This window comes from Pristiophorus japonicus, chromosome 15 (assembly GCF_044704955.1).
Source record: "Pristiophorus japonicus isolate sPriJap1 chromosome 15, sPriJap1.hap1, whole genome shotgun sequence".
NCBI classification, from domain to species: domain Eukaryota; kingdom Metazoa; phylum Chordata; class Chondrichthyes; family Pristiophoridae; genus Pristiophorus; species Pristiophorus japonicus.
Window position 1 is genome coordinate 128,252,336 of NC_091991.1, and position 26,634 is coordinate 128,278,969.

The 26,634-nt window shown below is 45.3% G+C and overlaps 1 protein-coding gene across 3 annotated transcripts in view; it reads right to left on the reverse strand.

Moving 5' to 3' along the window:
- Positions 1–26,634, reverse strand: part of iqck (IQ motif containing K) — a 285,097-nt gene that overhangs the window by 76,262 nt on the left and 182,201 nt on the right. For all 3 annotated transcript variants that reach the window (XM_070900905.1, XM_070900904.1, XM_070900903.1), the window contains one exon: positions 11,348–11,462. In XM_070900905.1, the coding sequence (XP_070757006.1) occupies positions 11,348–11,462 (115 nt within the window). The remainder of the gene's footprint in view (positions 1–11,347; positions 11,463–26,634) is intronic.

The window sequence follows — 26,634 nt, forward strand, 5'->3', positions numbered from 1 at the left end:
CCTGGACATGTTCTAACCCCCTTCTTAAATATAGGTATTACGTTAGCTATCCGCCAGTCCACTGGCACCACACTTTTTTCTAACAAATTATTAAATGTGTGTAGTAATGCCTCTGCTATCTCTTCCTTAGATTCTTTTAAAATGCGCAAATGCAAACCATCCGGACCAGGGGTTTTATCCTCTTTGAGTTTGATTAGTTTATTTAATATATCGCCTCTTTTTATTTTAAATGCACTTATCTCATTACTAATCTCATCATCCAATGTCATGTCCACCTGTTCTATCTACCTGGTAAATACTGAAGCAAAATAATTATTTAAGATTTCTGCCATCTCTCTATCGTTACCTGTGGTATTATCCTATCTATCCCTTAATGGCTCTATTCCCATCCCAACCTTCCTTTATTATTGATGTGCCTGTAAAATATTTTACTATTTTGTTTTATTTTCCTTGATAATTACATTTCATAGTTCCTCTTTGCCTTTCTAATTTTTTTTTTTTACTTCTCTCATGCACTCACCTGCTGTCTATGTACTTAATGTATGCCTCTTTCCTTAATCTCAATTGTTCCCCTATAGTTTTATTCATCCATGGAGTCTCATTAGTGTTTAGTTTGTGCTTTCCTTTTAGTGGAATATATTGTTCCTGCACTCTGTTGAACACCGTTTTAAATGTTTCCCATTGCTGTTCTACATCGTCGTTTGCCAATATTGTTGCCCATTTTATTTTCCCAAGTTCTATTCTCAGCCCCTCAAAATCAGCTTTTCTCCAATCTAGGACCCTGCTTTTAGTCATATGTATGTCCTTCTCAATTATCATCTTAAAGCGTATTATATTATGGTCACTATTGCCTAGAGGTTCCCCTACTTTTACTTCTCTTCTCTGCTCTGGTTCATTCTCCATTACTAGATCTAATAGCAAATCCTCCCTTGTTGGGCTTTTTACATATTGGCTTAGACAGGAGTCTTGTACACATTGTAGGAATTCCATTCCCTTATCCCCTTTACCTACTTCTTCTGTCCAATTAATATCGAGTTAGTTGAAATCCCCCATGATTATTATTCCATGTTTTTTACTCATTTCCTTAATTTGTCTGCATATTTCTTCCTCCACCTTCCTTCCACTATTAGATGGTCCGTAAACTAGACCTAGTTGTGTGATTAATCCTTTACTATCTTTTATCTCTATCCGTACGGATTCTATTTTTGTCTTGCTGATAGCTGCGTCACTTTTCTCTGCTGCCATTATGTTATCAATAATATGTACAGCTACTCCACCCCCCTTTTTCACTCTTTATCTTTTCTAAATATGTTATATCCTGCAATGTTTAATTCCCAGTCCTGATTTTTCAGTAGCCATGTCTCAGTAATCACTATTGTGTCCAGTTCCTCGCAGTGCATGATTCCTCCAGCTCCCCAGTTTTATTACGGACACTGTGTGCATTGCTGTACAGACAGTTTAACTCATTTTTAACATGATTTCCTCTCACTTTATGTTTAACCATCTTTTGAAACTCCTGTTCTATAACTCCATTATTCCCTTCCCATCAATGTCCTTCCTTACTTTATTCTTTCCTATGCTCTTTATTCCTGTTTTGTTTATATTTAGGCTGGTTATGTTTCTTGTAGATCCCACCCCCCATCTGACTAGTTTAAAGCCTTTGCCACCTCCCTAATAGCCCGAGCTGGTGCAGGAGGGTGACGGCAACGAAGAGGGCGACTGGATTGGACGTCATCAAGGTCCAGGTCGGTGATTGGAGCATGGGCAGGTACAGCAGGAGCGGCGAGGTCGGGGCGAAGTAGCGGCAAGAGATCATGGAGCGACGTGATCGGGGCTCCAGAGTGCCGTTTGTTTGGGGCCAGAAGAGGTGTGGGCCCAGGGGCAGCACGGGCCAGCCGACACTGCAATTGTGTGTGCACTAGGTCTGTGCAGCATAGCTGGTCTTCAGTCGTCTTGGTTAATCCTTGCTACTGGACCAAGACCTAGCTCTGTCAAGCCCGTGTGGCAGCTGGTGTGCAACGGCCACCACATGTTAAAAAAATCCAGGGCACAAGCATCTTCCACCCTTCAGGATGTAGTTCGGGACCTGTATATTTGGTCCTTCATTGAAGCACCTCTGAACTCATCGCTTTTTGGCGTGGAAGAAAGTCATCCTTGATACGAGGGACCGCCTATGATGATTTACCCTTTCCACTCGAACACGGGTCCCATCCCAGTTCTGGTGGAGCCCGTCCCATCGGTACAGCTCCTTCCGATGTAAATGTAAATCTATCCTTCCTGAGGTGCGGTGCCCAGAACGAAATGCAATGCTCACGCTAGGGTCTGGCCAAGGCTCTGTACAACTGAAGCATAATTTCCACTGTAGGAGTAACTTCACCCCACAGATTGCAGAGGTTCAAAAAGGTGGCTCATCACCACCACCTTCTCAAGGACAATTAGGGATGGGCAATAAATTCTGGCCTAGCCAGTGGCCCATATCCCAGGAACGAATAAAAATAACTTACTGTTCTTCCTAACTTAGTGAGAGAAAAGCGAAAAGAAAAAGAAAGAGAGACAGTGAGGACAAGAGAAAGAAAGTGAGAAGGGGCAAGAAAGAAAGAAAGCTTCCTGAAAAAACAGCTGAAATCCATATTTGCATGTATGGTCAACAACAACTTCAACAACAATGTCAACAATAAAAACAGCAACTTGCATTTATATAACACTTTAAAATAGAAAAAGCATCTTAAGGCACTTAACAGAGGCATAATCAGACTAAAATAGATGTGAGACAAAGACAGAGATATTAGGATGGATGACCTAAAGCTTGGGCAAAGGTTTAAAGGAGAGCCATTAAATGATGGGGAGGCGGAGGGATTTAGGGAGGAAATTCCAGAGGCTCCAGAGATGGGGCCTTGACAGCTGAAAAAAGTTCATAAAAGTGAATACATTTTAGTATCAATATTCTTTTAGATTATTTATTATTTTACATTTGGTTTAGATTATATATTTAAGTCCTGCAGACGGGTTTGAACCCACATTCATCTGATGAATGGACCAAAGCTGTGTACCTTAAGGATCATTTATTCTCAATATTTCCTCCCAGAGAGAAAAAAGCAAACTTTACATTGTTTACACTGTAGTTTCAATGGAAGGGTACAAAGATACTTTTGGTAACGGCTGTTGCTGACAGGCCTCCCAAAAGGTTTTGCAAACATTGAATTCTGGGGTGTGCAAGTAAAACAAAGCAATAAAGACTCCAGAGTCGAGAAATGTACATCAACATTAAAAAGCTCCTTATATTTATCCATAACTGTACTGGAAGTGTGAATGTTGGGAGGAGGCATTGAGTAAGGACAGGATTTGAATTTAGTTGTGATGACTATTAAGATTTAATAGCTCATAACATTTATCACCTAGGTTCATATTTGAAAAATTGCCACTTCAGCTAGTAGCCAAACGCTGCTTATGAATTCAAACCCCCAGTGTCCATCACTAACTCAGGAAAAGAGTATGGGAAGGAAAAGAAGCTGATTAACCAATTCAGAATCAGAATATACACAAAACATTTTCCTTAAGGTTGATCACTAGCATGAGACAATGAAAGATAAAAAATTAGGGCTAGAGTTTCCTTAACCTGTTTTTCTGGCGCCTTCACCCGAGGTGCGCTGTTTTCGTCCGCCTCCACGCACGCCGAAAAAAGACGTCGGTATTCTGGCCACTCCCCAGTCTCTTCGGTTGTGGCGCAGTGTGACCCAATGGATTGGGGGCGGAGCTAGGTCCTGGCGCTGAAAACAGTGCCGGGACCTCTGCACATGCGCGCTAGAGTCTGCGCACATGTGCAGTAGCTCCTGGCAGGCCGAATCTGTGCGTACGCGCTGCAGGCTGTGTGGTAGGGGCCCGAAGCACGCCGTCCCTAGCCCTGGCCGAATGGGCTCCCTCATCGGTGGCCCGCTGCATTCCCTAAGGTAGGACTTCTATTTTTTATTTGTTATTTACTGATTGATTTTGGTACTTTAAGTGCAGGGTTCCTTTTATTTTATTTGTTAATTAATTGCTTATTACTTTTTGTACTTTGTTTTAGGTGCTTGGTGGTGCTTTAAATGTAGTTACTTGCGCCAATTCCTTAACTCTAGGTAAGGTTTTTCTGGGCGGACAGAACTGGCAACATACGCTGGCCTAAGTTAGTTTGGAGCAACTATTTAAAACAGGGGTAAGTAGCTGGGAATGCCCCCTTTTGAAAAAAAACTGAACTAAAAAAAAAACCTAACTAACTCACTTACACTGGCGCAAATTAAAAGGCCAGAATTGCAACTAAAAAGATAGTCCAGAAAAAAAAAGGAGCAACTCCTGGGGAAACTTGGGCCCATAATCACTAGGCTGTAGCAATAGCTTTTACACAGGACGGAAGTAGATGATGAAATCATGTGACTGCTGTTTGTATTTACAATTTCACCCCTGCTTCCTTACCCGTTGCTGCTTTATCCCTGTCCCTCACTTTCTACCTTGTCTGAAGCGATTTGGGGATAATTTCACCTTTATCACCTGGACAGTAATCTGATGGATGGAGCCCATCTGTTGAGGAGCCCAGCCAATTTTAATATAATTGAAGTCAATGGTCTTAAAATAAGGTGGCATCTATAATGTGCAGGCAATCCATTCCACATAGGTCAGTCCCACCATCCCGGGAATCAGTCTGGTGAATCTTCGCTGCACTCCCTCAATAGCAAGAATGTCCTTCCTCAAGTTAGGAGACCAAAACTGTACACAATACTCCAGGTGTGGCCTCACCAAGGCCCTGTACAACTGTAGCAACACCTCCCTGCCCCTGTACTCAAATCCCCTCGCTGTGAAGGCCAACATGCCATTTGCTTTCTTAACCACCTGCTGTACCTGCATGCCAACCTTCAATGACTGATGTACCATGACACCCAGGTCTCGTTGCACCTCCCCTTTTCCTAATCTGTCACCATTCAGATAATAGTCTGTCTCTCTGTTTTTACCACCAAAGTGGATAACCTCACATTTATCCACATTATACTTCATCTGCCATGCATTTGCCCACTCACCTAACTTATCCAAGTCACTCTGCAGCCTCATAGCATCCTCCTCGCAGCTCACACTGCCACCCAACTTAGTGTCATCTGCAAATTTGGAGATACTACATTTAATCCCCTCGTCTAAATCATTAATGTACAATGTAAATAGCTGGGGCCCCAACACAGAACCTTGCGGTACCCCACTGGTCACTGCCTGCCATTCTGAAAAGTACCCATTTACTCCTACTCTTTGCTTCCTGTCTGCCAACCAGTTCTCAATCCACGTCAGCACACTACCCCCAATCCCATGTGCTTTAACTTTGCACATTAATCTCTTGTGTGGGACCTTGTCGAAAGCCTTCTGAAAGTCCAAATATACCACATCAACTGGTTCTCCCTTGTCCACTTTACTGGAAACATCCTCAAAAAATTCCAGAAGGTTTGTCAAGCATGATTTCCCTTTCACAAATCCATGCTGACTTGGACCTATCATGTCACCATTTTCCAAATGCACTGCTATGACATCCTTAATAATTGATTCCATCATTTTACCCACTACTGAGGTCAGGCTGACCGGTCTATAATTCCCTGTTTTCTCTCTCCCTCCTTTTTTTAAAAAGTGGGGTTACATTGGCTACCCTCCACTCCATAGGAACTGATCCAGAGTCAATGGAATGTTGGAAAATGACTGTCAATGCATCCGCTATTTCCAAGGCCACCTCCTTAAGTACTCTGGGATGCAGTCCATCAGGCCCTGGGGATTTATTGGCCTTCAATCCCATCAATTTCCCCAACACAATTTCCCGACTAATAAAGATTTCCCTCAGTTCCTCCTCCTTACTAGACCCTCTGACCCCTTTTATATCCGGAAGGTTGTTGGTGTCCTCCTTAGTGAATACCGAACTAAAGTACTTGTTCAATTGGTCTGCCGTTTCTTTGTTCCCCATTATGACTTACCCTGATTCTGACTGCAGGGGACCTACGTTTGTCTTTACTAACCTTTTTCTCTTTACATATCTATAGAAGCTTTTGCAATCCGCCTTAATGTGGATATATATATATATATGTGGACTTGTATTTACTCTGTACAGCCACCAGAGGGCTCATTCCACGGAGTCCCAAGGGAACCTATAATCCCTTGGGAGCACAGGTATTTAAGAAGGCCTCATAGGTTGGAGAGGCACTCTGGAGACCTGCAATAAAAGGCGAAGGTCACACGTTACTTTGAGCTCATAGTATTCAGTCTGACTCTTTCTCCATACACAACTACTGGTGACGAGATACAGTTGGCGAACCCAAAGATGCAGAGAACAGTGGGCATCCTGGAGAAATTTTCAGAGGGAGAAGATTGGGAAACTTTTGTGGAGCAGCTCGACCAATACTTGGTGGCCAATGAGCTGGATGGGGAAGAGAGCACTGCCAAATGAAGGGCGATCCTCTTCACCGTCTGTGGTGCACCAACGTATGGCCTCATGAAGAATCTACTCTCTCCAGCGAAACCCACGGAGAAACCGTACAACGATTTATGCACACTGGCCCGAGAGCATTTGAACCCGAAGGAAAGCGTTCAGATGGCGAGGTACCGGTTCTACACCTACAAAAGGTCGTAAGGCCAGGAAGTGGCGAGTTATGTCACCGAGCTAAAACGCCTTGCAGGACATTGCGAGTTTGAAGGACATTTGGAGCACATGCTCAGAGACTTTTTCGTACTTGGCATTGGCCACAAAACCATACTTCGCAAACTTTTGATTGTAGAGACCCCAACCTTGAGTAAGGCCACAGCGATAGCCCAGGCGTTCATTGCCACCAGTGACAATACGAATCAAATCTCTCAGCACACAAGTGCTGCTACAAGTACTGTGAACAAAGTGATGTTGTTTTCGAATCGTAACGTACAGGGCAGGTCACACATATCTGCAGCGACATGTCCGCAGATGTTTCAGAGTCCACCATCAAGGGTGATGAATGCATGGCCATTAAAATCTTGTTAGTGCTGCGGGGGTGATCATCGTTTCCATTCATGCCGATTCAAAGGATATGTTTGCAAGGGCTGTGGAACAATGGAACACCTCCAACAAGTGTGCAGGCGAGCTGCTAAGCCTGTTAAACCTGCAAACCACCATGTTGCAGAGGAGGATCATGACGAAACAGAGCCTCAGATAGAGGAGGCAGAGGTACATGGGGTACATACATTCACCACGAATTGTCCCCCGATAATACTGAATGTTGAACTAAATGGACTCCCTGTGTCAATGGAGCTGGACACGGGTGTAAGCCAGTCCATCATGGGCAAAATGACTTTCGAAAGGCTGTGGTGCAACAAGGCCTCAAGGCCAGTCTTAACTCCAATTCGCACAAAACTAAGAACTTACACTAAAGAACTGATTCCTGTAATCGGCAGTGCTACGTAAAGGTCTCCTACGATGGAGCGGTGCACAAGCTACCACTCTGGTTGGTACCAGGCAATGGTCACACGCTGCTCGGCAGGAGCTGGCTGTGAAAGATACGCTGGAACTGGGACGATGTCCGAGCGTTATCGCCCGCTGACGACACTCCGTGTGCCCAGGTCTTAAACAAATTTCCTTCGCTGTTCGAACTAGGGTTCGGGAAATTCCAAGGAGCAAAAGTGCAGATCCACCTAATTCCACGGGCACGACTCATCCATCACAAGGCGAGAGCAGTACCGTACACGATGAGAAAGGGTAGAGATCGAGCTAGACCGGCTGCAACGAGAGGGCATCATTTCACCGATCGAGTTCAACGAATGGGCCAGTCCCAGTCCTCAAGGGAGACGGCACCGTCAGAATCTGTGGCGATTACAAAGCAACTATCGATCGTTTCTCCCTGCAGGATCAATACCCACTACCAAAAGCCGTCGACCTCTTTGCAACGCAGGCAGGCGGAAAGACGTTCACGAAGCTGGATCTGACTTCAGCCGACATGACGCAGGAACTGGAGGAGTCATTGAAGGCCCTCATCAACACGCACAAAGGTCTTTTTGTTTATAACAGGTGCCCGTTTGGAATCCGATCAGCGATGGCGATATTCCAGAGAAACATGGAAAGTTTACTGAAGTCGGTCCCGCACACTGTGGTCTTCCAGGACGACATCGTGGTCACAGGTCGGAACACAGTTGAGCATCTGCAGAACCTGGAGGAGGTTCTTAGTTGACTCAACTGCATGGGGCTCAGGTTAAAACACTCGAAGTGCTTTTTCCTGGTGCCTGAAATGGGTTTCCTGGAAAGGAGGATTGCGGTGCACGGCATCAAGCTCACCAACGCGAAGACGGAGGCAATCGACAATGCACCGAGGCCACAGAACGTGACGGAGCTGCAGTCGTTTCTGGGACTCTTGAACTACTTTGGTAACTTCTTACCGGGTCTCAGCTAGAACCACTACATGTCTTACTACGAAAAGGGGGCAAATGGGTTTGGGGCAAAAGCGAAGAAAATGCCTTTGTAAAAGTGAGAAAATTGTTATGCTCAAACAAATTGCTTGTGTTGTATGATCCATGTAAGCGTTTGGTACTAGCATGTGATGCGTCGTCATATGGCATCGGCTGTGTATTGCAACAAGCTAATGATTTTGGGAAATTGCAACCGGTTGCTTATGCATCCAGGAATCTGTCTAGGGCTGAGAGAGCCTACAGCATGATTGAAAAAGAAGCGTTAGCGTGTGTCTATGGGGTAAAGAAAATGCATCAATACCTGTTTGGGCTAAAATTCGAATTGGAAACTCACAGTAAGCCACTTATATCCCTGTTTTCTGAGAGTAAAGGGATAAATACTAACGCATCGGCCCGCATCCAGAGATGGGCGCTCATATTGTCCACATACAACTACGCCATCCGGCACAAGCCAGGCACAGAAAACTGCGCCGATGCTCTCAGTAAGCTGCCATTGCCCACCACGGGGGTGGAAATGGCGCAGCCCGCAGATCTAGCCATGGTTATGGAAGCATTTGAGAGTGAGCAATCACCCGTCACTGTCCGGCAGATCAAAACCTGATCAAGCCAGGACCCCTTATTATCTCTAGTCAAAAGCTGTGTGCCTCATGGGAGCTGGTCCAGTGTCCCAGTGGAAATGCAGGAAGAGATAAAGCCATTCCAGCGGCGCAAAGATGAAATGTCTATACAGGCAAACTGCCTTCTGTGGGGCAATCGAGTAGTGGTCCCCAAGAAGGGCAGAGGCACCTTCATCAATGACCTCCACAGTACCTAGCCAGGCATCGTAATGATGAAAGCGATAGCCAGATCCCACGTGTGGTGGCCCGGTATCGATGTGGACTTAGAGTGCTGCGTTCACAGATGTAATGCATGCTCGCATTTAAGCAATGTACCCAGGGAGGCACCGCTAAGTTTATGGTCTTGGCCCTCTAAACCGTGGTCCAGGGTACACGTCGACTATGCAGGCCCGTTCTTGGGTAAAATGTTCCTTGTGGTTGTAGACGCGTACTCCAGGTGGATTGAATGTGAGATAATGTCGGCTAGCACGTCCGCTGCCACTACTGAAAGCCTGCGTGCCATGTTTGCCACACACGGCTTACCCGATGTCCTGGTGAGCGACAGCGGGCCATGTTTTACCAGTGCTGAGTTCATGATCCGTAACGGGATCAAACATGTCACATCTGCCCCGTTTAAACCAGCGTCCAATGTTCAGGCAGAGAGAGCAGTGCAAACCATCAAGAAAGGCTTGAAGCGGGTAACTGAAGGCTCAATGCAGACTCGCCTATCCCGAGTCCTGCTTCGCTACTGCATGAGACCACACTCACTCACTGGGATCCCACCTGCTGAACTGCTCATGAAAAGAGCACTCAAGACAAGGCTCTCGTTAGTTCACCCTGATCTACATGGACAGGTAGAGAGCTGGCGGCTTCAACAAAGTGCATACCATGATAGCGCAAATGTGTCACGCGAGATTGAAATCAATGATCCTGTATTTGTTTTAAATTATGGACAAGGTCCCAAGTGGCTTTCCGGCATTGTCATGGCCAAAGAGGGGAGCAGGGTGTTTCGGGTCAAACTTTCAAATCTTTCATTCTCCGGAAACACTTGGACCAAATCAAACTCAGATTAACGGACTACCCTGAGCAACCCACCTTGGACTCTACCTTTTTTGATCCCCCAGCATACACACCAGTGGCAACCGGCACCACGGTTGACCACGAAGCAGAACCCATCATCCACAGCAGCCCTGCTGGGCCCAACACACCAGGCAGCCCAGCAAGGCCAGCTGCACAGCAGCCCAGCGAGGGCCCAACAAATGATTCAACAACACCAGCTTTCACACCAAGACGATCAACCAGGGTAAGAAGGGCCCCAGATCGACTCACATTGTAAATAGTTACACTATTGACTTTGGGGGGGAATGTTGTTATATATGTGGACTTGTATTTACTCTGTACAGCCACCAGAGGGTTCATTCCCCAGAGTCCCAAGGGATCCCATAATCTCTTGGGAGCACAGGTATTTCAGAAGGCTTTACAGGTTGGAGAGGCACTCTGGAGACCTGCAATAAAAGACTACGGTCACACGTTACTTTGAACTCACAGTATACCATCTTTCTCCATACACAACACTACAGAACAAATACCAGGAGCAAGAATAATTGGACCATCTTGGTAGCCATTTTGAAATCAGGAAGACGAAGCAAAATGGAAAAAAGAAACCGGATCCTATTTTTAATGGGGATCTGCTGTTTTCTTGACTTGTTTTCTTCATTGGGGCCTTGGTGCATACAGGAATTCTTATTGATAAGATTAAGTGAAATATTCAGTTCCCAGTACAATTATTAAATTGATACAATTTCATTTGATGCGACTTTTGCATTAAACTTTAATGGCATGTAGTTTTTATGTAATTTTTTTCTTCCCTGTACTATTTTAAAATTCCTATCTGAGGAGATAGGTAGATAATGCACTCTTAGACATTTGGCTATGCTTCCTTATAACCAGCCACTAAAAGGTTTAGAAGAGCAACATTAGTAGGTGAAAGGTGAAATCTGACACTTAATTTTCAGTCCCATTGGGAAAAAGCCTAGCTCTCACTTGTCTTCCTGATGATCATATATTGGGAACTTGTGGGGAATTGCACATAGTGCTCCAACGTGCTTTTTAATGATCCCAAGTTATTCTCAACTAAAAAGTTACCATGCAACAGTGACTAGCTGACCCGGTTGAACTGGGACTAATTAGTGTTGACAGATAAACAGACAGAATGATAATTTGGTTTTTAGTTGCAGGTTTGTCTTAGAATTTTACCCTTTGGAAATCTGATAAGGTTATCTTGTACAGTGCACTGCAGTTCAAGGATTGATACAAACTCGTGTTACCTCGAGATTCCTGTTCAGTCCAAAATCGAATGACTTTTTTTCTAAAACCTCGGTTCTCTTCTCTCAGTTCTTTTTGCCACTGCCGCAGCTCTTGTATCTCTGGATTACAGCGGACCTGCCACAACATAATCAGATACATTAACATACATGGGAAAATTAGTTTTTTTTAATCTTTCACTGCCTGTCTTATTTCAACATTATTTGAAAGAAAACTGATTAAAACAGTTCTGATGTTCTCTGTTGTTTTCTTTTTTAATGCTGTTTTAATTTAGAACACATACTTTAATAGCATAAAATGTAACAATTAATAGAATCCCAGACATATTAGCATGATGGGGGAGGAAATCATTTATATAAAATATTCTGCATGATACATAAATACATAGGGGCGAAATTGGGTGCCTTTGCGCCTCCCGTTAGCTAACGGGACACTAATGGCTTTGTGACTGGGCGTGGCAATGACATCAACTCCCGCCATATTCGGGGGGACTTTTGCGGCGGCACTATGATGTTGCGTCCCGATCTCCTACGCCCGGAGATCGTGACATCATCGCCGTGCACATCGCCCCGGACCCAAAATTGCCTTCCGCCCCTTGCAACATCACCAGGCGAAAACACAGGCAGCTGCAGGAGGCCGGCTGCTTAAAGGCGAGGTAGCCGAGGTAAGTAAAAAAAAAATGTACTTTTTTTATTCCAGATTTTTTCGCGGGTTTCTGCCAGTGTTCAATCAGCCCAGCACGCTGCTTGAGTGCCAGGCTGATCGCACGGGATCATGGCTGCCATGGTGGTCCAGGTAGGTACTTTTTATTATGCAGAGCCTACAGCAATGGCCCTTCCCTTTGAGGGAGGGAAGAAGCCTCTAAACACTGCAATGCTGCACTGCTCAGTGAACAGCGTTGCTGAAATGACTGCCCCGCCTGCTGCCGATTGTGCTCCAAGAAGGAAGTGCAACGCTTGATTTTGCACTCAACTTCCTTCTTGGAGCGCAAACGGCAATTTTTTTTTAAAGTTTGAAATCATTAGCACCTGGCACTAACTTTTCAAACTTTTGAAAGTTAATGCCCCAAACGGGGAAGTAGTGAATTTCTCCCCCATAAATATATAGGGGTCCAAGAACAGAATTCACTAAAAGCTAGTGGACAGTTACAAAAAAAAGGCTAATGGAATGTTGGCCTTTATCTCAAGGGGGCTGGAATATAAAGGGGTGGAAATTTTGTTCCAGTTATATAAAGCTCTGTTTAGACTCCATCTGGAGTACTGTGTTTAGTTCTGGACACCTCAGGAAGGATATACTGGCCTTGGAGAGAGTGCAGCACAGATTCACCAGAATGAGACTAGGGCAAAAAGAGATAAGTTATGAGGACAGGTTGCATGGACTAGGCTTGTATTCCTTGAGTATGGAACATCATATTGAGATCAGATTTAGGGGTTTAACAGAATTAAAGGAAGTAGAACATAAGAACATAAGAAATAGGAGCAGGAGTAGTCCATTTGGCCCCTCGAGCCTTCTCCGAATTGATAGGGTAGATAGAAATAAACCAGAACATGTCCAGAACGAGCAAGCATAGAAACATAGAAACATAGAAAATAGGTGCAGGAGTAGGCCATTCAGCCCTTCGAGCCTGCACCACCATTTAATATGATCATGGCTGATCATGCAACTTTAGTACCCCATTCGTGCTCTCTCTCCATATCCCTTGATCCCTTTCGTCATAAGGGTCACATCTAACTCCCTTTTGAATATATCTAACGAACTAGCCTCAACAACTTTCTGTGGTAGAGAATTCCACAGGTTCACAATTCTCTGGGTGAAGAAGTTTCTCCTCATCTTGGTCCTGAATGGCTTACCCCTTATCCTTAGACTGTGACCCCTGGTTCTGCAGTTCCCCAACATTCTTCCTGCATCTAACCTGTCCAATCCCATCAGAATTTTATATGGTTCTATGAGATCACCTCTCATTCTTCTAAATTCCAGTGAATATAAGCCTAGTCAATCCAGTCTTTCTTCATATTTCAATTCTGCCATCCCAGGAATCAGTCTGATGAACCTTTGCTGCACTCCCTCAATAGCAAGAATGTCCTTCCTCAGATTAGGAGACCAAAACTATCATTGCATTCAACTATCATTGTAACCCATGTATAAGCTGACCTAAGTTGTACACCTTGAGAACATTGACCACAAGGGGCGAACTTGTGGGAGACACTCCTAACCTGGACTTTCCGGTATAAAAGGGGAAGCTCTACCCACCTTCATCACAGAGTGACCATCTCTCAAGTATGGGCCTCGTGTGCATTTATACTGTACAGTAAGGACATATCATTGGCGACGAGAAACTGGGATTTAAATCACGCGAGCATGGCCACTAGCAGCACAGAAGAGAGGTACTGTGTTGGTGATGATTGCGACGACTTTATTGCGAGACTACAGCAAAGTTTTGTCACTAAGGAATGGTTGGGACAGGATTCGGCCGACAAACGCAGGGCTCATCTCCTGACGGTTTGTGGATCCAGAACGTACTCCCTGAGAAGCCGGCGGACAAGACGTTCGAAGAGCTCAGTAAGTTGATTGGGGAACCTTAAACCGGCGAGCAGCATGCACATGGCGAGACACCGGTTTTACACGCACCGGCGGCGAGAAGGGCAAAGTGTTCCAGACTTCGTGGCAGATCTCCGGCGACTGGCGAGCCTACGTAAGTTCCCAGATGCATGCAGAACGGAGATGCTGCGAGACTTTTTTATTGAGGGCTGGGGTTTTCAGGAAACTGATTGAGACCAAAGACTTGACCTTGGAAGCGGCGGCTCTGATAATCCAGACAATTATCTCAGGGGAGGAAGTGACCAGAATGATTTATGGCAAAAATCTTGGCTCAAATGCGGCAAACGACCAGGAAGTCAACATTGTTAACACGGCACACAGTTCTCTAGGCAGACAAGGGCAATCAGACATGCCCCAGCATGCAGTCGAACCCAAAGGGGGAATTCAACAGAGACAATGGCTAGCTGAACGGCGATTCATGCTATCGCAATGGACAATGCGGCCAGTAATGGGGCCATCAACACCTGTTAATGGTGTGCTTAAGGACAGTTACAGAGACAGTCAGAGACGATCGACTGGTAATGGACCTTTTGTTTCCAACAATGGGGCCTCTAGCTCATGCTGGAGGTGTGGAGGCAAACACCCAGCCAGAGCTTGCAGGTATCAGCAATATACCTGCAGAAACTGCAACGTCAGCAGTCACTTGGCGCGTATGTGCAGGAAGCCTGCAGCCAGGTTGATGTACGAGGAGGATAGGCCAGATGTAAGCCCTACGAGGCCTAATGAATACTGGGAGAAATCGCTGGAAGCTGAAGTTCAGCGAGTTCATGTGGAGCACATATACAGTTCATATACCAGGACGCCACCGATAATGATGAAAGTGCTCCTCAATGGCATCCCAGTATTAATGGAGCTAGACACGGGGGCCAGCCAGTCCCTGATGAGTATCAATCAGTTCAAAAGATTGTGGGTGTGCAAGGCCAGGAGGCCAAAATTATTGCCGATTGACGCACTGCTACGGACATATACAAAGGAGATAATTCCGGTGCTAGGTAGCACCACAGTAGTCGTGACCCACAAAGATTCGGAGAACAGGTTGTCACTCTGGATTGTCCCGGGGATGGTCCCGCACTGCTGGGGAGGAGTTGGCTTGCTGTCATGAACTGGAAATGGGGCGATGTCAATGCAATTTCTTCTGTGGAGCGAGTATCATGCTCACAGGTCCTGGACAAATTTGACTCATTATTTCAACTCGGCATCGGCTCTTTCATGGGGACCAAGGTAGTGATTCACATAAACCCGGAAGCCAGCCCAGTACACCACAAGGCCAGAGCGGTGCCGTACGTGATGCGTTAAAAGATAGAATGCAAAGTGGACCGCCTGCTGAGGGAAGGCATCATCTCGCCAGTCGAATTCAGTGACTGGGCGAGCCCGATTGTGCCGGTGCTCAAGGCGGATGGGTCGGTCAGGATATGTGGCGATTACAAGGCCACCATCAATCGGGTGTCACTCCGAGACCAGTACCCGCTACCGAGAGCGGAGGACCTTTTTGCGACGCTATCCGGTGGCAAACTTTTTTCAAAATTGGACATGACCTCAGCTTACATGACCCAGGAGCTGGCGAGTGAGTCAAAGATGCTAACCACCATTATGACACATAAGGGGCTGTTTGAGTATAACAGATGTCCGTTCAGGATTCGTTCGGCCACCGCGATCTTTCAGTGAAATATGGAAAGCCTCCTCAAGTCGATTCCAAGGACGGTGGTTTTTCAAGACGACATCCTTATCACGGGTCGCGATACTGAAGAACACCTCCACAACCTGGAGTGGGTGCTACGCAGACTGCGACTGAAAAAGGCGAAGTGCGTCTTCTTAGCTCCAGAGGTAGAATTCCTGGGGAGGAAGGTAGCAGCAGACGGGATCAGACCTACTGCGTCCAAAAGGGAAGCGATCCAGAGAGCACCCAGACCCTGTAACACGACGGAGCTGCGTTCCTTCCTGGGGTTCATGAACTATTTTGGTACCTTTCATCCCAAATTGAGCACGCTGTTAGAGCAGCTACACGTGCTCCTACGCAAAGGTTGCAATTGGGTTTGGGGGCACAGCCAGGACAGGGCTTTTGATAGAGCACGCAATTTGTTATGCTCCAACAAACTGTTAACGTTACATGACCCGTGTAAGAAACTAGTTTTAATGTGCGATGCGTCGTCCTATGGTGTCGGGTGTGTGTTGCAGCATGTGAATGCCAATGGTTAGTTACAGCCAATAGCTTATGCCTCCAGAAGTCTGTCCCAGGCAGAAAGGGGCTACGGGATAGTAGAAAAGGAAACGCTAGCATGTGTATATGTAGTAAAAAAAAATGCACCAGTACCTGTTTGGCAGGAAATCTGAGCTGGAGACAGATCACAAACCCCTAACGTCCCTTTTGGCCGACAATAAGGCCATAAATGCGAATGCATCGGCCCGCATACAGAGGTGGGCACTTACGTTAGCCGCCTATGATTACACAATTCGGCACAGACCGGGCACTGAAAACTGTGCCGATGCACTCAGCAGGCTCCCACTTGCCACCACTGAGGGGGCAACTGAGCATAATGCTGAGATGGTCATGGCTGTTGAATCTTTCGAAAGCGAAGGCTCATCTGTGACAGCCCATCAGATTAAAGTCTGGACAAATAAAGACCCGCTACTATCTTTAGTTAAGAAATGTGTCCTGAATGGGGACTGGGCAGCCACGTACGGGGCATGCCCTGAGGAGTTTAAACCGTTTCATAGGCGCAAGGATGAACTCTCGATTCAGGCCGATTGCCTACTGTGGGGAAACCGAGTAGTCATGCCCCAGAAGGGCAGAGAGGTGTTTATCAGAGAACTTCACAATGAGCACCCGGGCATTAACATGATGAAGGCAATTGCCAGGTCACACATTTGGTGGCCAGGGATAGATGCAGACCTGGAACTTTGTGTTCGCAGGTGCAACATGTGTGCTCAGCTGGGCAATGCACCCAGGGAAGCCCCCCTTTGCCCCTGGTCCTGGCCCGCCAAGCCATGGTCACGCATCCATATGGACTACGCAGGTCCTTTCATGGGAAAAATGTTTTTGGTTGTAGTAGACGCCTACTCCAAATGGATTGAGTGTGCCATTTTAAATTCAAGCACATCCTCTGCCACGGTAGAAAGTCTACGGGAAATGTTCGCCGCCCATAGTCTACCGGATGTCTTAGTCAGCGACAATGGCCCGTGTATCACAAGCACTGAATTCCAGGACTTCATGGCAGGCAATGGAATCAACCATGTCAGAACGGCACCGTTCAAGCCGGCCTCAAACGGTCAGGTGGAACGAGCAGTGCAGATAATCAAACAGGGGATGCTCAGAATCCAAGGGGGTTCCCTCCAAAGCTGCTTATTACGCCTCCTATTGGCCAATAGATCTCGACCACACTTGCTCACAGGGGTTCCACACGCAGAGCTGCTAATGAAAAGGATGCTCAAAACCAGGTTATCCCTTATACACCCTAATATGAAAGAAATTGTTGAGAGCAGGTGTCAGTCACAATGTGACTTCCACGACAGGAATGCGAGGGCGTGATGTATTGATGTCAATGACCCTGTCCTTAATTACGCTGCAAGGCCCAAATGGCTTGCAGGCACTGTGATTGCCAAAGAGGGGAATAGGGCTTTGGTAGTTAAACTTACCAATGGACAAATCTGCCACAAACACATGGATCAAACTAAAAGGAGGTTCAGCAACCCCATAGAAGAAGCAGAGGAAGAACACGACGTAGAGTTTATTCCACCAGAGGTGACCGAACACCGGAACCAAGTGGAGGAGAGCCCAGTCACTGTGGGCAGTCCGGACAGGCCTGAGGCACCGCAAACAGCAGACACTCAGGCCAGTGCCCAACAACCGGAGCCCCAACTCAGGCGCTCTACAAGCACCAGAGAGACTTAACCTGTGATCCTCAACAAAAATATATTCCAGTGAAAAAGGGCGGTAAGAGAAGGGATAACCAGCCATGGATAACCAAGGAAATAAAGGAGAGAATCAAATTAAAAACCAATGCGTATAAGGTGGCCAAGGTTAGTGGGAAACTAGAAGATTGGGAAAATTTTAAACGACAGCAAAGAGTGACTAAGAAAGCAATAAAGAAGGGGAAGATAGATTACGAATGTAAACTTACGCAAAACATAAAAACAGATAGTAAAAGCTTTTACAGATATATAAAACGGAAAAGAGTGACTAAAGTAAATGTTGGTCCCTTAGAAGATGAGAAAGGTGACTTAATAATGGGAAATGTGGAAATGGCTGAGACCTTAAACAATTATTTTGCTTCGGTCTTTACAGTGAAAGACACAAAAACCATGCCAAAAATTGCTGGTCACGGAAATGTGGGAAGGGAGGACCTTGAGATAATCACTATCACTAGGGGGGTAGTGCTGGACAGGCTAATGGGACTCAAGGTAGACAAGTCCCCTGGTCCTGATGAAATGCATCCCAGGGTATTAAAAGAGATGGCGGAAGTTATAGCAGATGCATTCGTTATAATCTTCCAAAATTCTCTGGACTCTAGGGAGGTACCAGCGGATTGGAAAGCAGCTGATGTAACGCCTCTGTTTAAAAAAGGGGGCAGACAAAAGGCAGGTAACTATAGGCCAGTTAGTTTAACATCTGTAGTAGGGAAAATGCTTGAAGCTATCATTAAGGAAGAAATAGCGGGACATCGAGATAGGAATAGTGCAATCAAGCAGACGCAACATGGATTCCTGAAGGGGAAATCATGTTTAACTAATTTACTGGAATTCTTTGAGGATATAACGAGCATGATGGGTAGAGGTGTACCGATGGAAGTGGTGTATTTATATTTCCAAAAGGCATTCGATAAGGTGCCACACAAAAGGTTACTGCAGAAGATAAAGGTACGCAGAGTCAGAGGAAATGTATTAGCATGGATCGAGAATTGGCTAGCTAACAGAAAGCAGAGAGTCGGGATGAATGGGTCCTTTTCGGGTTGGAAATCGGCGGTTAGTGGTGTGCCACAGGGATCGGTGCTGAGACCACAACTGTTTACAATATACATAGATGACCTGGAAGAGGGGACAGAGTATAGTGTAACAAAATTTGCAGATGACACAAAGATTAGTGGGAAAGCGGGTTGTGTAGAGGACACAGAGAGGCTGCAAAGAGATTTAGATAGGTTAAGCAAATGGGCTAAGGTTTGGCAGATGGAATACAATGTCGGAAAATGTGAGGTCATCCACCTTGGGGAAAAAAAACAGTAAAAGGGAATATTATTTGAAGGGGGAGAAATTACAACATGCTGCAGTGCAGAGGGACCTGGGGGTCCTTGTGCATGAAACTCTTTTTGGGAGTAAACAAAAAACATTAAACCGTGCCCCCCCGATCTGGGGGAAACACCAACCATTTACAAGGCTTTTTTCTTTTTTTCCTTTTTTTTTCCTCCAAGTGCCCCCTATAAAAGGGGAGGGGGACACTAAAAGCACCGGCAATTAAAACAAATTAACTTAAAAACATAAAATCAAATTAAAATTTGGTTGCCGGGCGTGATGATGCACTCCAGTCCCTCCGGTGCCCACCTCTCGCGGAAGGCCGCGAGCGTACCGGTGGACACCGCGTGCTCCATCTCCAAGGACACCCTGGACCGGATGTATGCGCGGAAGAGAGGCAGGCAGTCTGGCTGAACGACCCCCTCGACCGCCCGCTGCCTCGACCGGCTGATGGCCCCCTTGGCCATGCCCAGGAGCAGTCCTACGAGGCCCAAAAAGTTAGTTTGCAGGTGCAGCAGGTAATCAGGAAGGCGAATGGAATGTTGGCCTTCATTGCGAGAGGGATGGAGTACAAAAGCAGGGAGGTCCTGCTGCAACTGTACAGGGTATTGGTGAGGCCACACCTGGAGTACTGCGTGCAGTTTTGGTCACCTTACTTAAGGAAGGATATACTAGCTTTGTAAGGGGTACAGAGACGATTCACTAGGCTGATTCCGGAGATGAGGGGGTTACCTTATGATGATAGATTGAGTAGACTGGGTCTTTACTCGTTGGAGTTCAGAAGGATGAGGGGTGATCTTATAGAAACATTTAAAATAATGAAGGGGATAGACAGGATAGAGGCAGAGGGGTTGTTTCCACTGGTCGGGGAGACTAGAACTAGGGGGCACAGCCTCAAAATACAGGGGAGCCGAGTTGAGAAGGAATTTCTTCTCCCAGAGGGTTGTGAATCTGTGGAATTCTCTACCCAAGGAAGCAGTTGAGGCTAGCTCATTGAATATATTCAAATCACAGATAGATAGATTTTTAACCAATAAGGGAATTAAGGGTTATGGGGAGCGGGCGGGTAAGTGAAGCTGAGTCCACGGCCAGATCAGCCGTGATCTTGTTGGGTGGCGGAGCAGGCTCGAGGGGCTAGATGGCCTACTCCTGTTCCTAATTCTTATGCTCTTATGTTCTTATTAATGTTGTGGAGGTCCAGAACCAGGGGTCACGGTCTAGGGATGGGGGGTGGGCCATTTGGGACCGAGATGGGGAGAGGCTTCTTCACCCAGAGAGTGGTGGGCCTGTGGAATTCTCTGCCACAGAAAGTTGTTGAGGCCAGTTCACTGGGTGTCTTCAAGGGGGAGTTAGATGTAGTCCTTACTACTAGGGGGATCAAGGGGTATGGCGGGAAAGCAGGAATGGGGTACTGAAGTTGCATGTTCAGCCATGAACTCATTGAATGGCTCAAAGGGCCGAATGGCCTACTCCTGCACCTATTTTCTATGTTTCTATGTTTCCATGATCCCAATAAGACTTTGGCGGGAGAGGTGATGTCATGTATTCAACTATCATTGTAACCCATCTATAAGCTGACCTAAGTTGTGCACTTGAGAACATTGACCACAAGAGGTGAACATGTGGGAAACACTCCTAACCAGGACTTTCAAGTATAAAAGAGGAAGCTCCACCCACCTTCATCACTTGAGGTCTTGGTAATAAAGGGAACTGGTCACAGTGACCTTCTCTCAAGTATGGGCCTCGTGTGCATTTATACTGTATAGTAAGGACATATGAAAAACTGTACACAATATTCAAGGTGTGGTCTCATCAAGGCCCTGTACAACTGTAGTAAGACCTCCCTGCTCCTATACTCAAATCCTCTCGCTATGAAGGCCAACATGCCATTTGCCTTCTTCACCACCTGCTGCACCTGCATGCCAACTTTCAATGACTGATGTACCATGACACCCAGGTTTCGTTGCACCTCCCCTTTTCCTAATCTGTCACCATTCAGATAATATTCTGCCTTCATGTTTTTGCCACCAAAGTTGATAACCTCACATTTATCTACATTATACTGCAACTGCCATGCATTTGCCCACTTACCTAACCTGTCCAAGTCACCCTGCAGCTTCTTAGCATCCTCCTCACAGCTCACACTGCCACCCAGCTTAGTGTCATCTGCATACTTGGAGATATTACATTCAATTCCTTCATCTAAATCATTAATGTATATTGTAAATAGCTGAGGTCCCAGCACTGAACCTTGCGGTACCCCACTAGTCACTGTCTGCCATTCTGAAAAGGACCCTTTATTCCTACTCTTTGCTTCCTGTCTGCCAACCAGTTCTCTATCCACGTCAATACATTACCCCCAATACCATGTGATTTAATTTTACACATTAATCTCTTGTGTGGGACCTTGTCAAAAGTCTTTTGAAAGTCCAAATACACCGCATCCACTGGTTCTCCCTTGTCCACTCTACTAGTTACATCCTCAAAAAATTCTCGAAGATTTGTCAAGCATGACTGCAAAACCTTCTATAGAAATGTGAAGAGAAAAAGATTAGTGAAGACAAATGTAGGTCCCTTGCAGTCAGAATCAGGCAAATTTATAATGGGGAGCAAAGAAATGGCAGGCTAATTGAACAAATACTTTAGTTCTGTCTTCACTAAGGAAGACACAAATAACCATCCGGAAATACTAGGGGACCGAGGGTCTAGTGAGAAGGAGGAACTGAAGGAAATCCTTATTAGTCAAGAAATTGTGTTAGGGAAATTGATGGGATTGAAGGCCGATTAATCCCCAGGGCTTGATAGTTCATAATCCCTGCTGACTTGGACCGATCCTGTCACTGCTTTCCAAATACGCTGCTATTACATCTTTAATAATTGATTCCAACATTTTCCCCATTACCGATGTTTGGCTAACCGGTCTATAATTCCCTGTTTTCTCTCTCCCTCCTTTTAAAAAAAGTGGTGTTACATTAGCTACTCTCCAATCCATAGGAACTGATCCAAAGTCTATAGAATGTTGCAAAATGACCACCAATGCATCCAATATTTCTAGGGCCACTTCCTTAAGTACTCTGGGATGCAGATTATCAGGCCCTGAGGATTTAAACATTCAACGGCATTACCATCGCCGAATCCCCCACCATCAAAATCCTGGGGGTTACCATTGACCAGAATCTTAACTGGACCAGCCACATAAATACTGTGGCTACAAGAGCAGGTCAGAGGCTGGGTATTCTGTGGCGATTGACTCACGGCCTGACTCCCCAAAGCCTTTCCACCATCTGCAAGTCAGGAGTGTGATGGAATACTCCCCCACTTGCCTGGATGAGTGCAGCTCCAACAACACTCAAAAAGCTCGACACCATCCAGGACAATGCAGCCCACTTGATTGGCAACACATCCACCACCTTCAACATTCACTCTCTCCACCACAAGCGCACCATGGTTGCAGTGTGTAGTTGTACAAGATGCATTGCAGTGTGTACAAGATGCACTGCAGCAACTCGCCAAGGCTTCTTCGGCAGCACCTCCCAAACCCGCGACCTCTACACTTAGAAGGACAAGGGCAGCAGGCGCATGGGAAAACCATCACCTCCAAGTTCCCCTCCGAGTCACACACCATCCTGCGTGGAAATATATCACCGTTCCTTCATCGTCGCTGGGTCAAAATCCTGAAACTCCCTCCCTAACAGCATTATGGCATTATGACTCAGCAGTTCAAGAAGGCGGCTCACCACCACCTTCTCAAGGGCAATTAAGGATGGGCAATAAATGCTGGCCTTGCCAGCGACACCCTTATCCCAGGAACTAATAATAAAAAAGTGATGATCTAACTGAATGGCAGAACAGACACGAGGGGCTGAATGGCCTACACCTGTTCCTATGTTGCTATGCTCCTATGACAGCAGAAAAAATTAACTCCAGTAAATATTCAGATCACAGCCAGTGTATGAAATGAAACCAACGGCTCAAACAACGGGCTCAATTTCCCCCAATTATCTGCGCCGTTTTTTTTGGCAAGCACCGTTTTTTTTTGGAGTAAATTAAAATCTCCAAGTTTCCCCAAAGTTTCTGCGCCAGCTTAATCCACTTAGGTACGACTTTTTTAGGCTACAATTTCTGTACCTCATTGGGGGCGTAGCCTGTCACCCATGCCAATTCTGGCAATTTAAACAAGTTTGGCCAACTACGATTTTTTTTAAGATGGCGTATGTGACCACTCTGAAAATCCTTCTGGGCAGTTAACAAAATCAGTGCAGGTAAGAGAATCAGCGCAGAAGATCCAGTTCCACGGCTGGGACAGCAGCGGCAGAAAGGGAGAGGGGCGAGGAGGGTGGAGCGACATTCGGCCTGGGCTAGGAATGGCACCGGCTCCGGGGGGGAGGGAGGCCTTTCGGCCTGGGCTAGGAATGGCACCGGCTCCGGGGGGAGGGGGCCTTTCGGCCTGGGCTAGGAGCGGCACCGGGCTCTGGCAGGGGGTGGGGGTGTCTTTCCAATTCATACAGTTTACAGGAGACTTTTGGCACAAAGACTCTTTAATATTTTCATGTTGGTAAGCTGCTGCCTTAAATAGCTGCAATGTGCAAGGTGCTTGTGCAGGTTGCTGTGAGCTGGTCAAAATTTCTTGTATGTTTCACTTTGCAGCCTCAGCCCGCAGAGTGTCCCTTGTTACCTTGGCAACCCAATCTTTTTGACGCACATCTTAGGCTTCACCCAAAGAGCTTAAGGACAATGTGCGCCGGGCCACATTCACAAGTTAAAAAGGGGAAACTTTCAACTTTTTTTTGGTGTAGTCAGGCCCCCAAAAAACGGGCGTAGCTCTTCAAATACACAAAAAAAACAACACTGGGGAAAATTAACTCATATTCGTAACTGAAGTACACAAAAGTCAATTCTGCTGTTCTGAGACAGTCTACTATTATTCAATTCCAGATGTGTTACTTTATTTTCAATGGCAGTATAAGAGGCATCACAATAGTGTGGTATTCTAAATGGACTATTTCACAGATTGGTAGGATAATCATGCGGTGTTGAAAGGCCACTGAGCAGAGACTAAGCACTTCCTCTTAGGATTGATCAATCAGAGCTCAATTACCCTGGGCCATTTTCACCAACTCCTGGGAACACGATACCCTAACAACTCTAACTTTTTACAACAGCCCCTTTTTATGAAGGTGACTGGCACTGCTGGAGCACAGCTTCCTGTAAGACATCATATACAAACAAAAAAAAATGAAGTTTCATCGGTGTTCTTTCCTGAGGGATCGCACTACGGAGGCATTTGCCACTCATGGGATTGCTGTTGGAGCAGAGGCCCAGCATTGTGAGTCTCTGCCCATATTTCCAATTGACTGTGCTTCTTCCGTCAGTGCTTCTTGGACGCTTGGACCAAGAGAATCAGCCCTAATATCTAATTTTTAACAAAATGTGAATGTTGTACAGCAAATGTTAACTCAGGGCAATTTATGAATTTGAGCAAGTAAGGACTGTTTTTCTTTTAAAAGATAACAATTTGTGAAAGACAACCTTTGACTTAAAAAAAAAACTTCATGATATACACCCAATCCCTGAGAACTGTAACAGGATAAGTTGTAAAGACCCTCAGGTAAAGATCAAACAGAAACCTCAATGCAAAAAGGACATTCAGTACACTGCAGTTATTTCAATGTCACAGTCCAGTTATGTAATACATTGAATGGGGAGATTGCCAGCCTTAGGTTAGTTTCAATCTGCCCTAAAGATACAGCTATGCATTCTGTATCACACTGTATTCACTACAGCACGTGATTTTCATTCTAAGCAGTCTGTTTTTTTAAATGTTTGAAATCACTATATTCTTTGCCTCACTGTATTGTTTAAATTATTCTGTGTACATTTTATTTACAACTGCAGCAACTCATCGTATTTTATCTGCTTTTCCTAATAAATAGATAACTAAACTGGAGTTATTAAAATGTTTTTTCCGAGCACTGACAATCTGATTGCATTTACATGTTCTATTTGAAGACTAGTAGCAGTCAGTATCACAGGACAGTAATCTTGCCTTAAAATTGGCATTCTATTTTTAATGTATTAAAAAAGCTAATTCAAAAACACAATTTAGACATGTTATCAAGGTTGTTACATTTTTGTGATTGAACTTGGTTAGATTTTCAGAATGTCCAATGTAAAGAATTTACAGTAATTTTACTATTGTCCTAAGTATTTCTTACAATTAGAGGTATATGTATGAGTTTCCATTACTAGAATAATTTTACTGCATAACAGCTCAAATAATTTAACTTGGCTGATACACATAATTTCTCTGCAATGCCTTCAAGGGAAAGACAACACTTGTAAGAAAATGAATAATTAACTGACAACAGCAGTGATTAAAAATAACTCCATAAAACAAAAGATTAAAAATAGGCGATAACCATCTAAATTTATATTTGTTGTTAAAATGCTAAACCCTTACAGCATTACTGGTTATAGGGTCCATAGGATGTTGAAACATGAAAGCAATACACACGGATGTAATGTCAACCTTTACAACGAGACATTGCTACAAGTCAGATGAGGTGACGAGATAGCTGTCATTCTATCCCCTCCAGTAAAAGATCTGCTTCATAACATAAGAAATAGGAGCAGGAGTAGGCCATTTGGCCCTTCAAGCCTGCTCCGCCATTCAATAAGATCGTGGCTGATCTAATCTTGACCTCAACTCCACTCTCCTGCCTGTTCTCCATAACCCTCGACTCCCCTGTAGTTTAAAAATCTGTCTTTCTCCACCTTAAATATATTCAATGACTCAGCCGCCACAGCTCTCTGGGGTAGAGAACTCCAAAGATTCACGACCCTCTGAGAGCAGAAATTCCTCCTCCTCTCTGTTTTAAACTTCTTATTCTGAAATTATGCCCCCTAGTTCTAGATTCCCTCACAAGGGGAAACATATTCTCTGCATCTACCCTGTCAAGCCACCTCAGTATCTTAGATGTTTCAATAAGATCACCGCTCATTCTTCAATGAGTACAGACACAACCTGCTCAATCTTTTTTCATAAGACAACCTCCTCATCTCACGAATCAATTTAGTGAACCTTCTCTGAGCTGCCTCCAATGCAAGTATATCCCTCCTTAAATAAGGAGAGCAAAGCTGTATGCAGTACTCCAGGTGTGGTCTCAACAATCCCCTGTACAGTTGTAGCAAGACTTCCCTACTTTTATACTCCAGAATCCATGGAATTTTGGTAGATTACAACCAATGCATCCATTGGGCTCAAGTTTCGGCCTGAGTTGCTCCTGTTTTTTTGGAGCAACTAGTTTAGAATGGAGCATCTTAGAAATTGCAATTAGTTTGCTCCAGTTCTAGTCAGTTAGAAGTTTCATTTCAGAACAGATTTTTTTTTCAAAAGGGGGCGTGTCCAGCCACTTACATCTGTTTTGCAAGTTTAGGCAGTGAAAACTTATTCCAAACTAACTTAGAA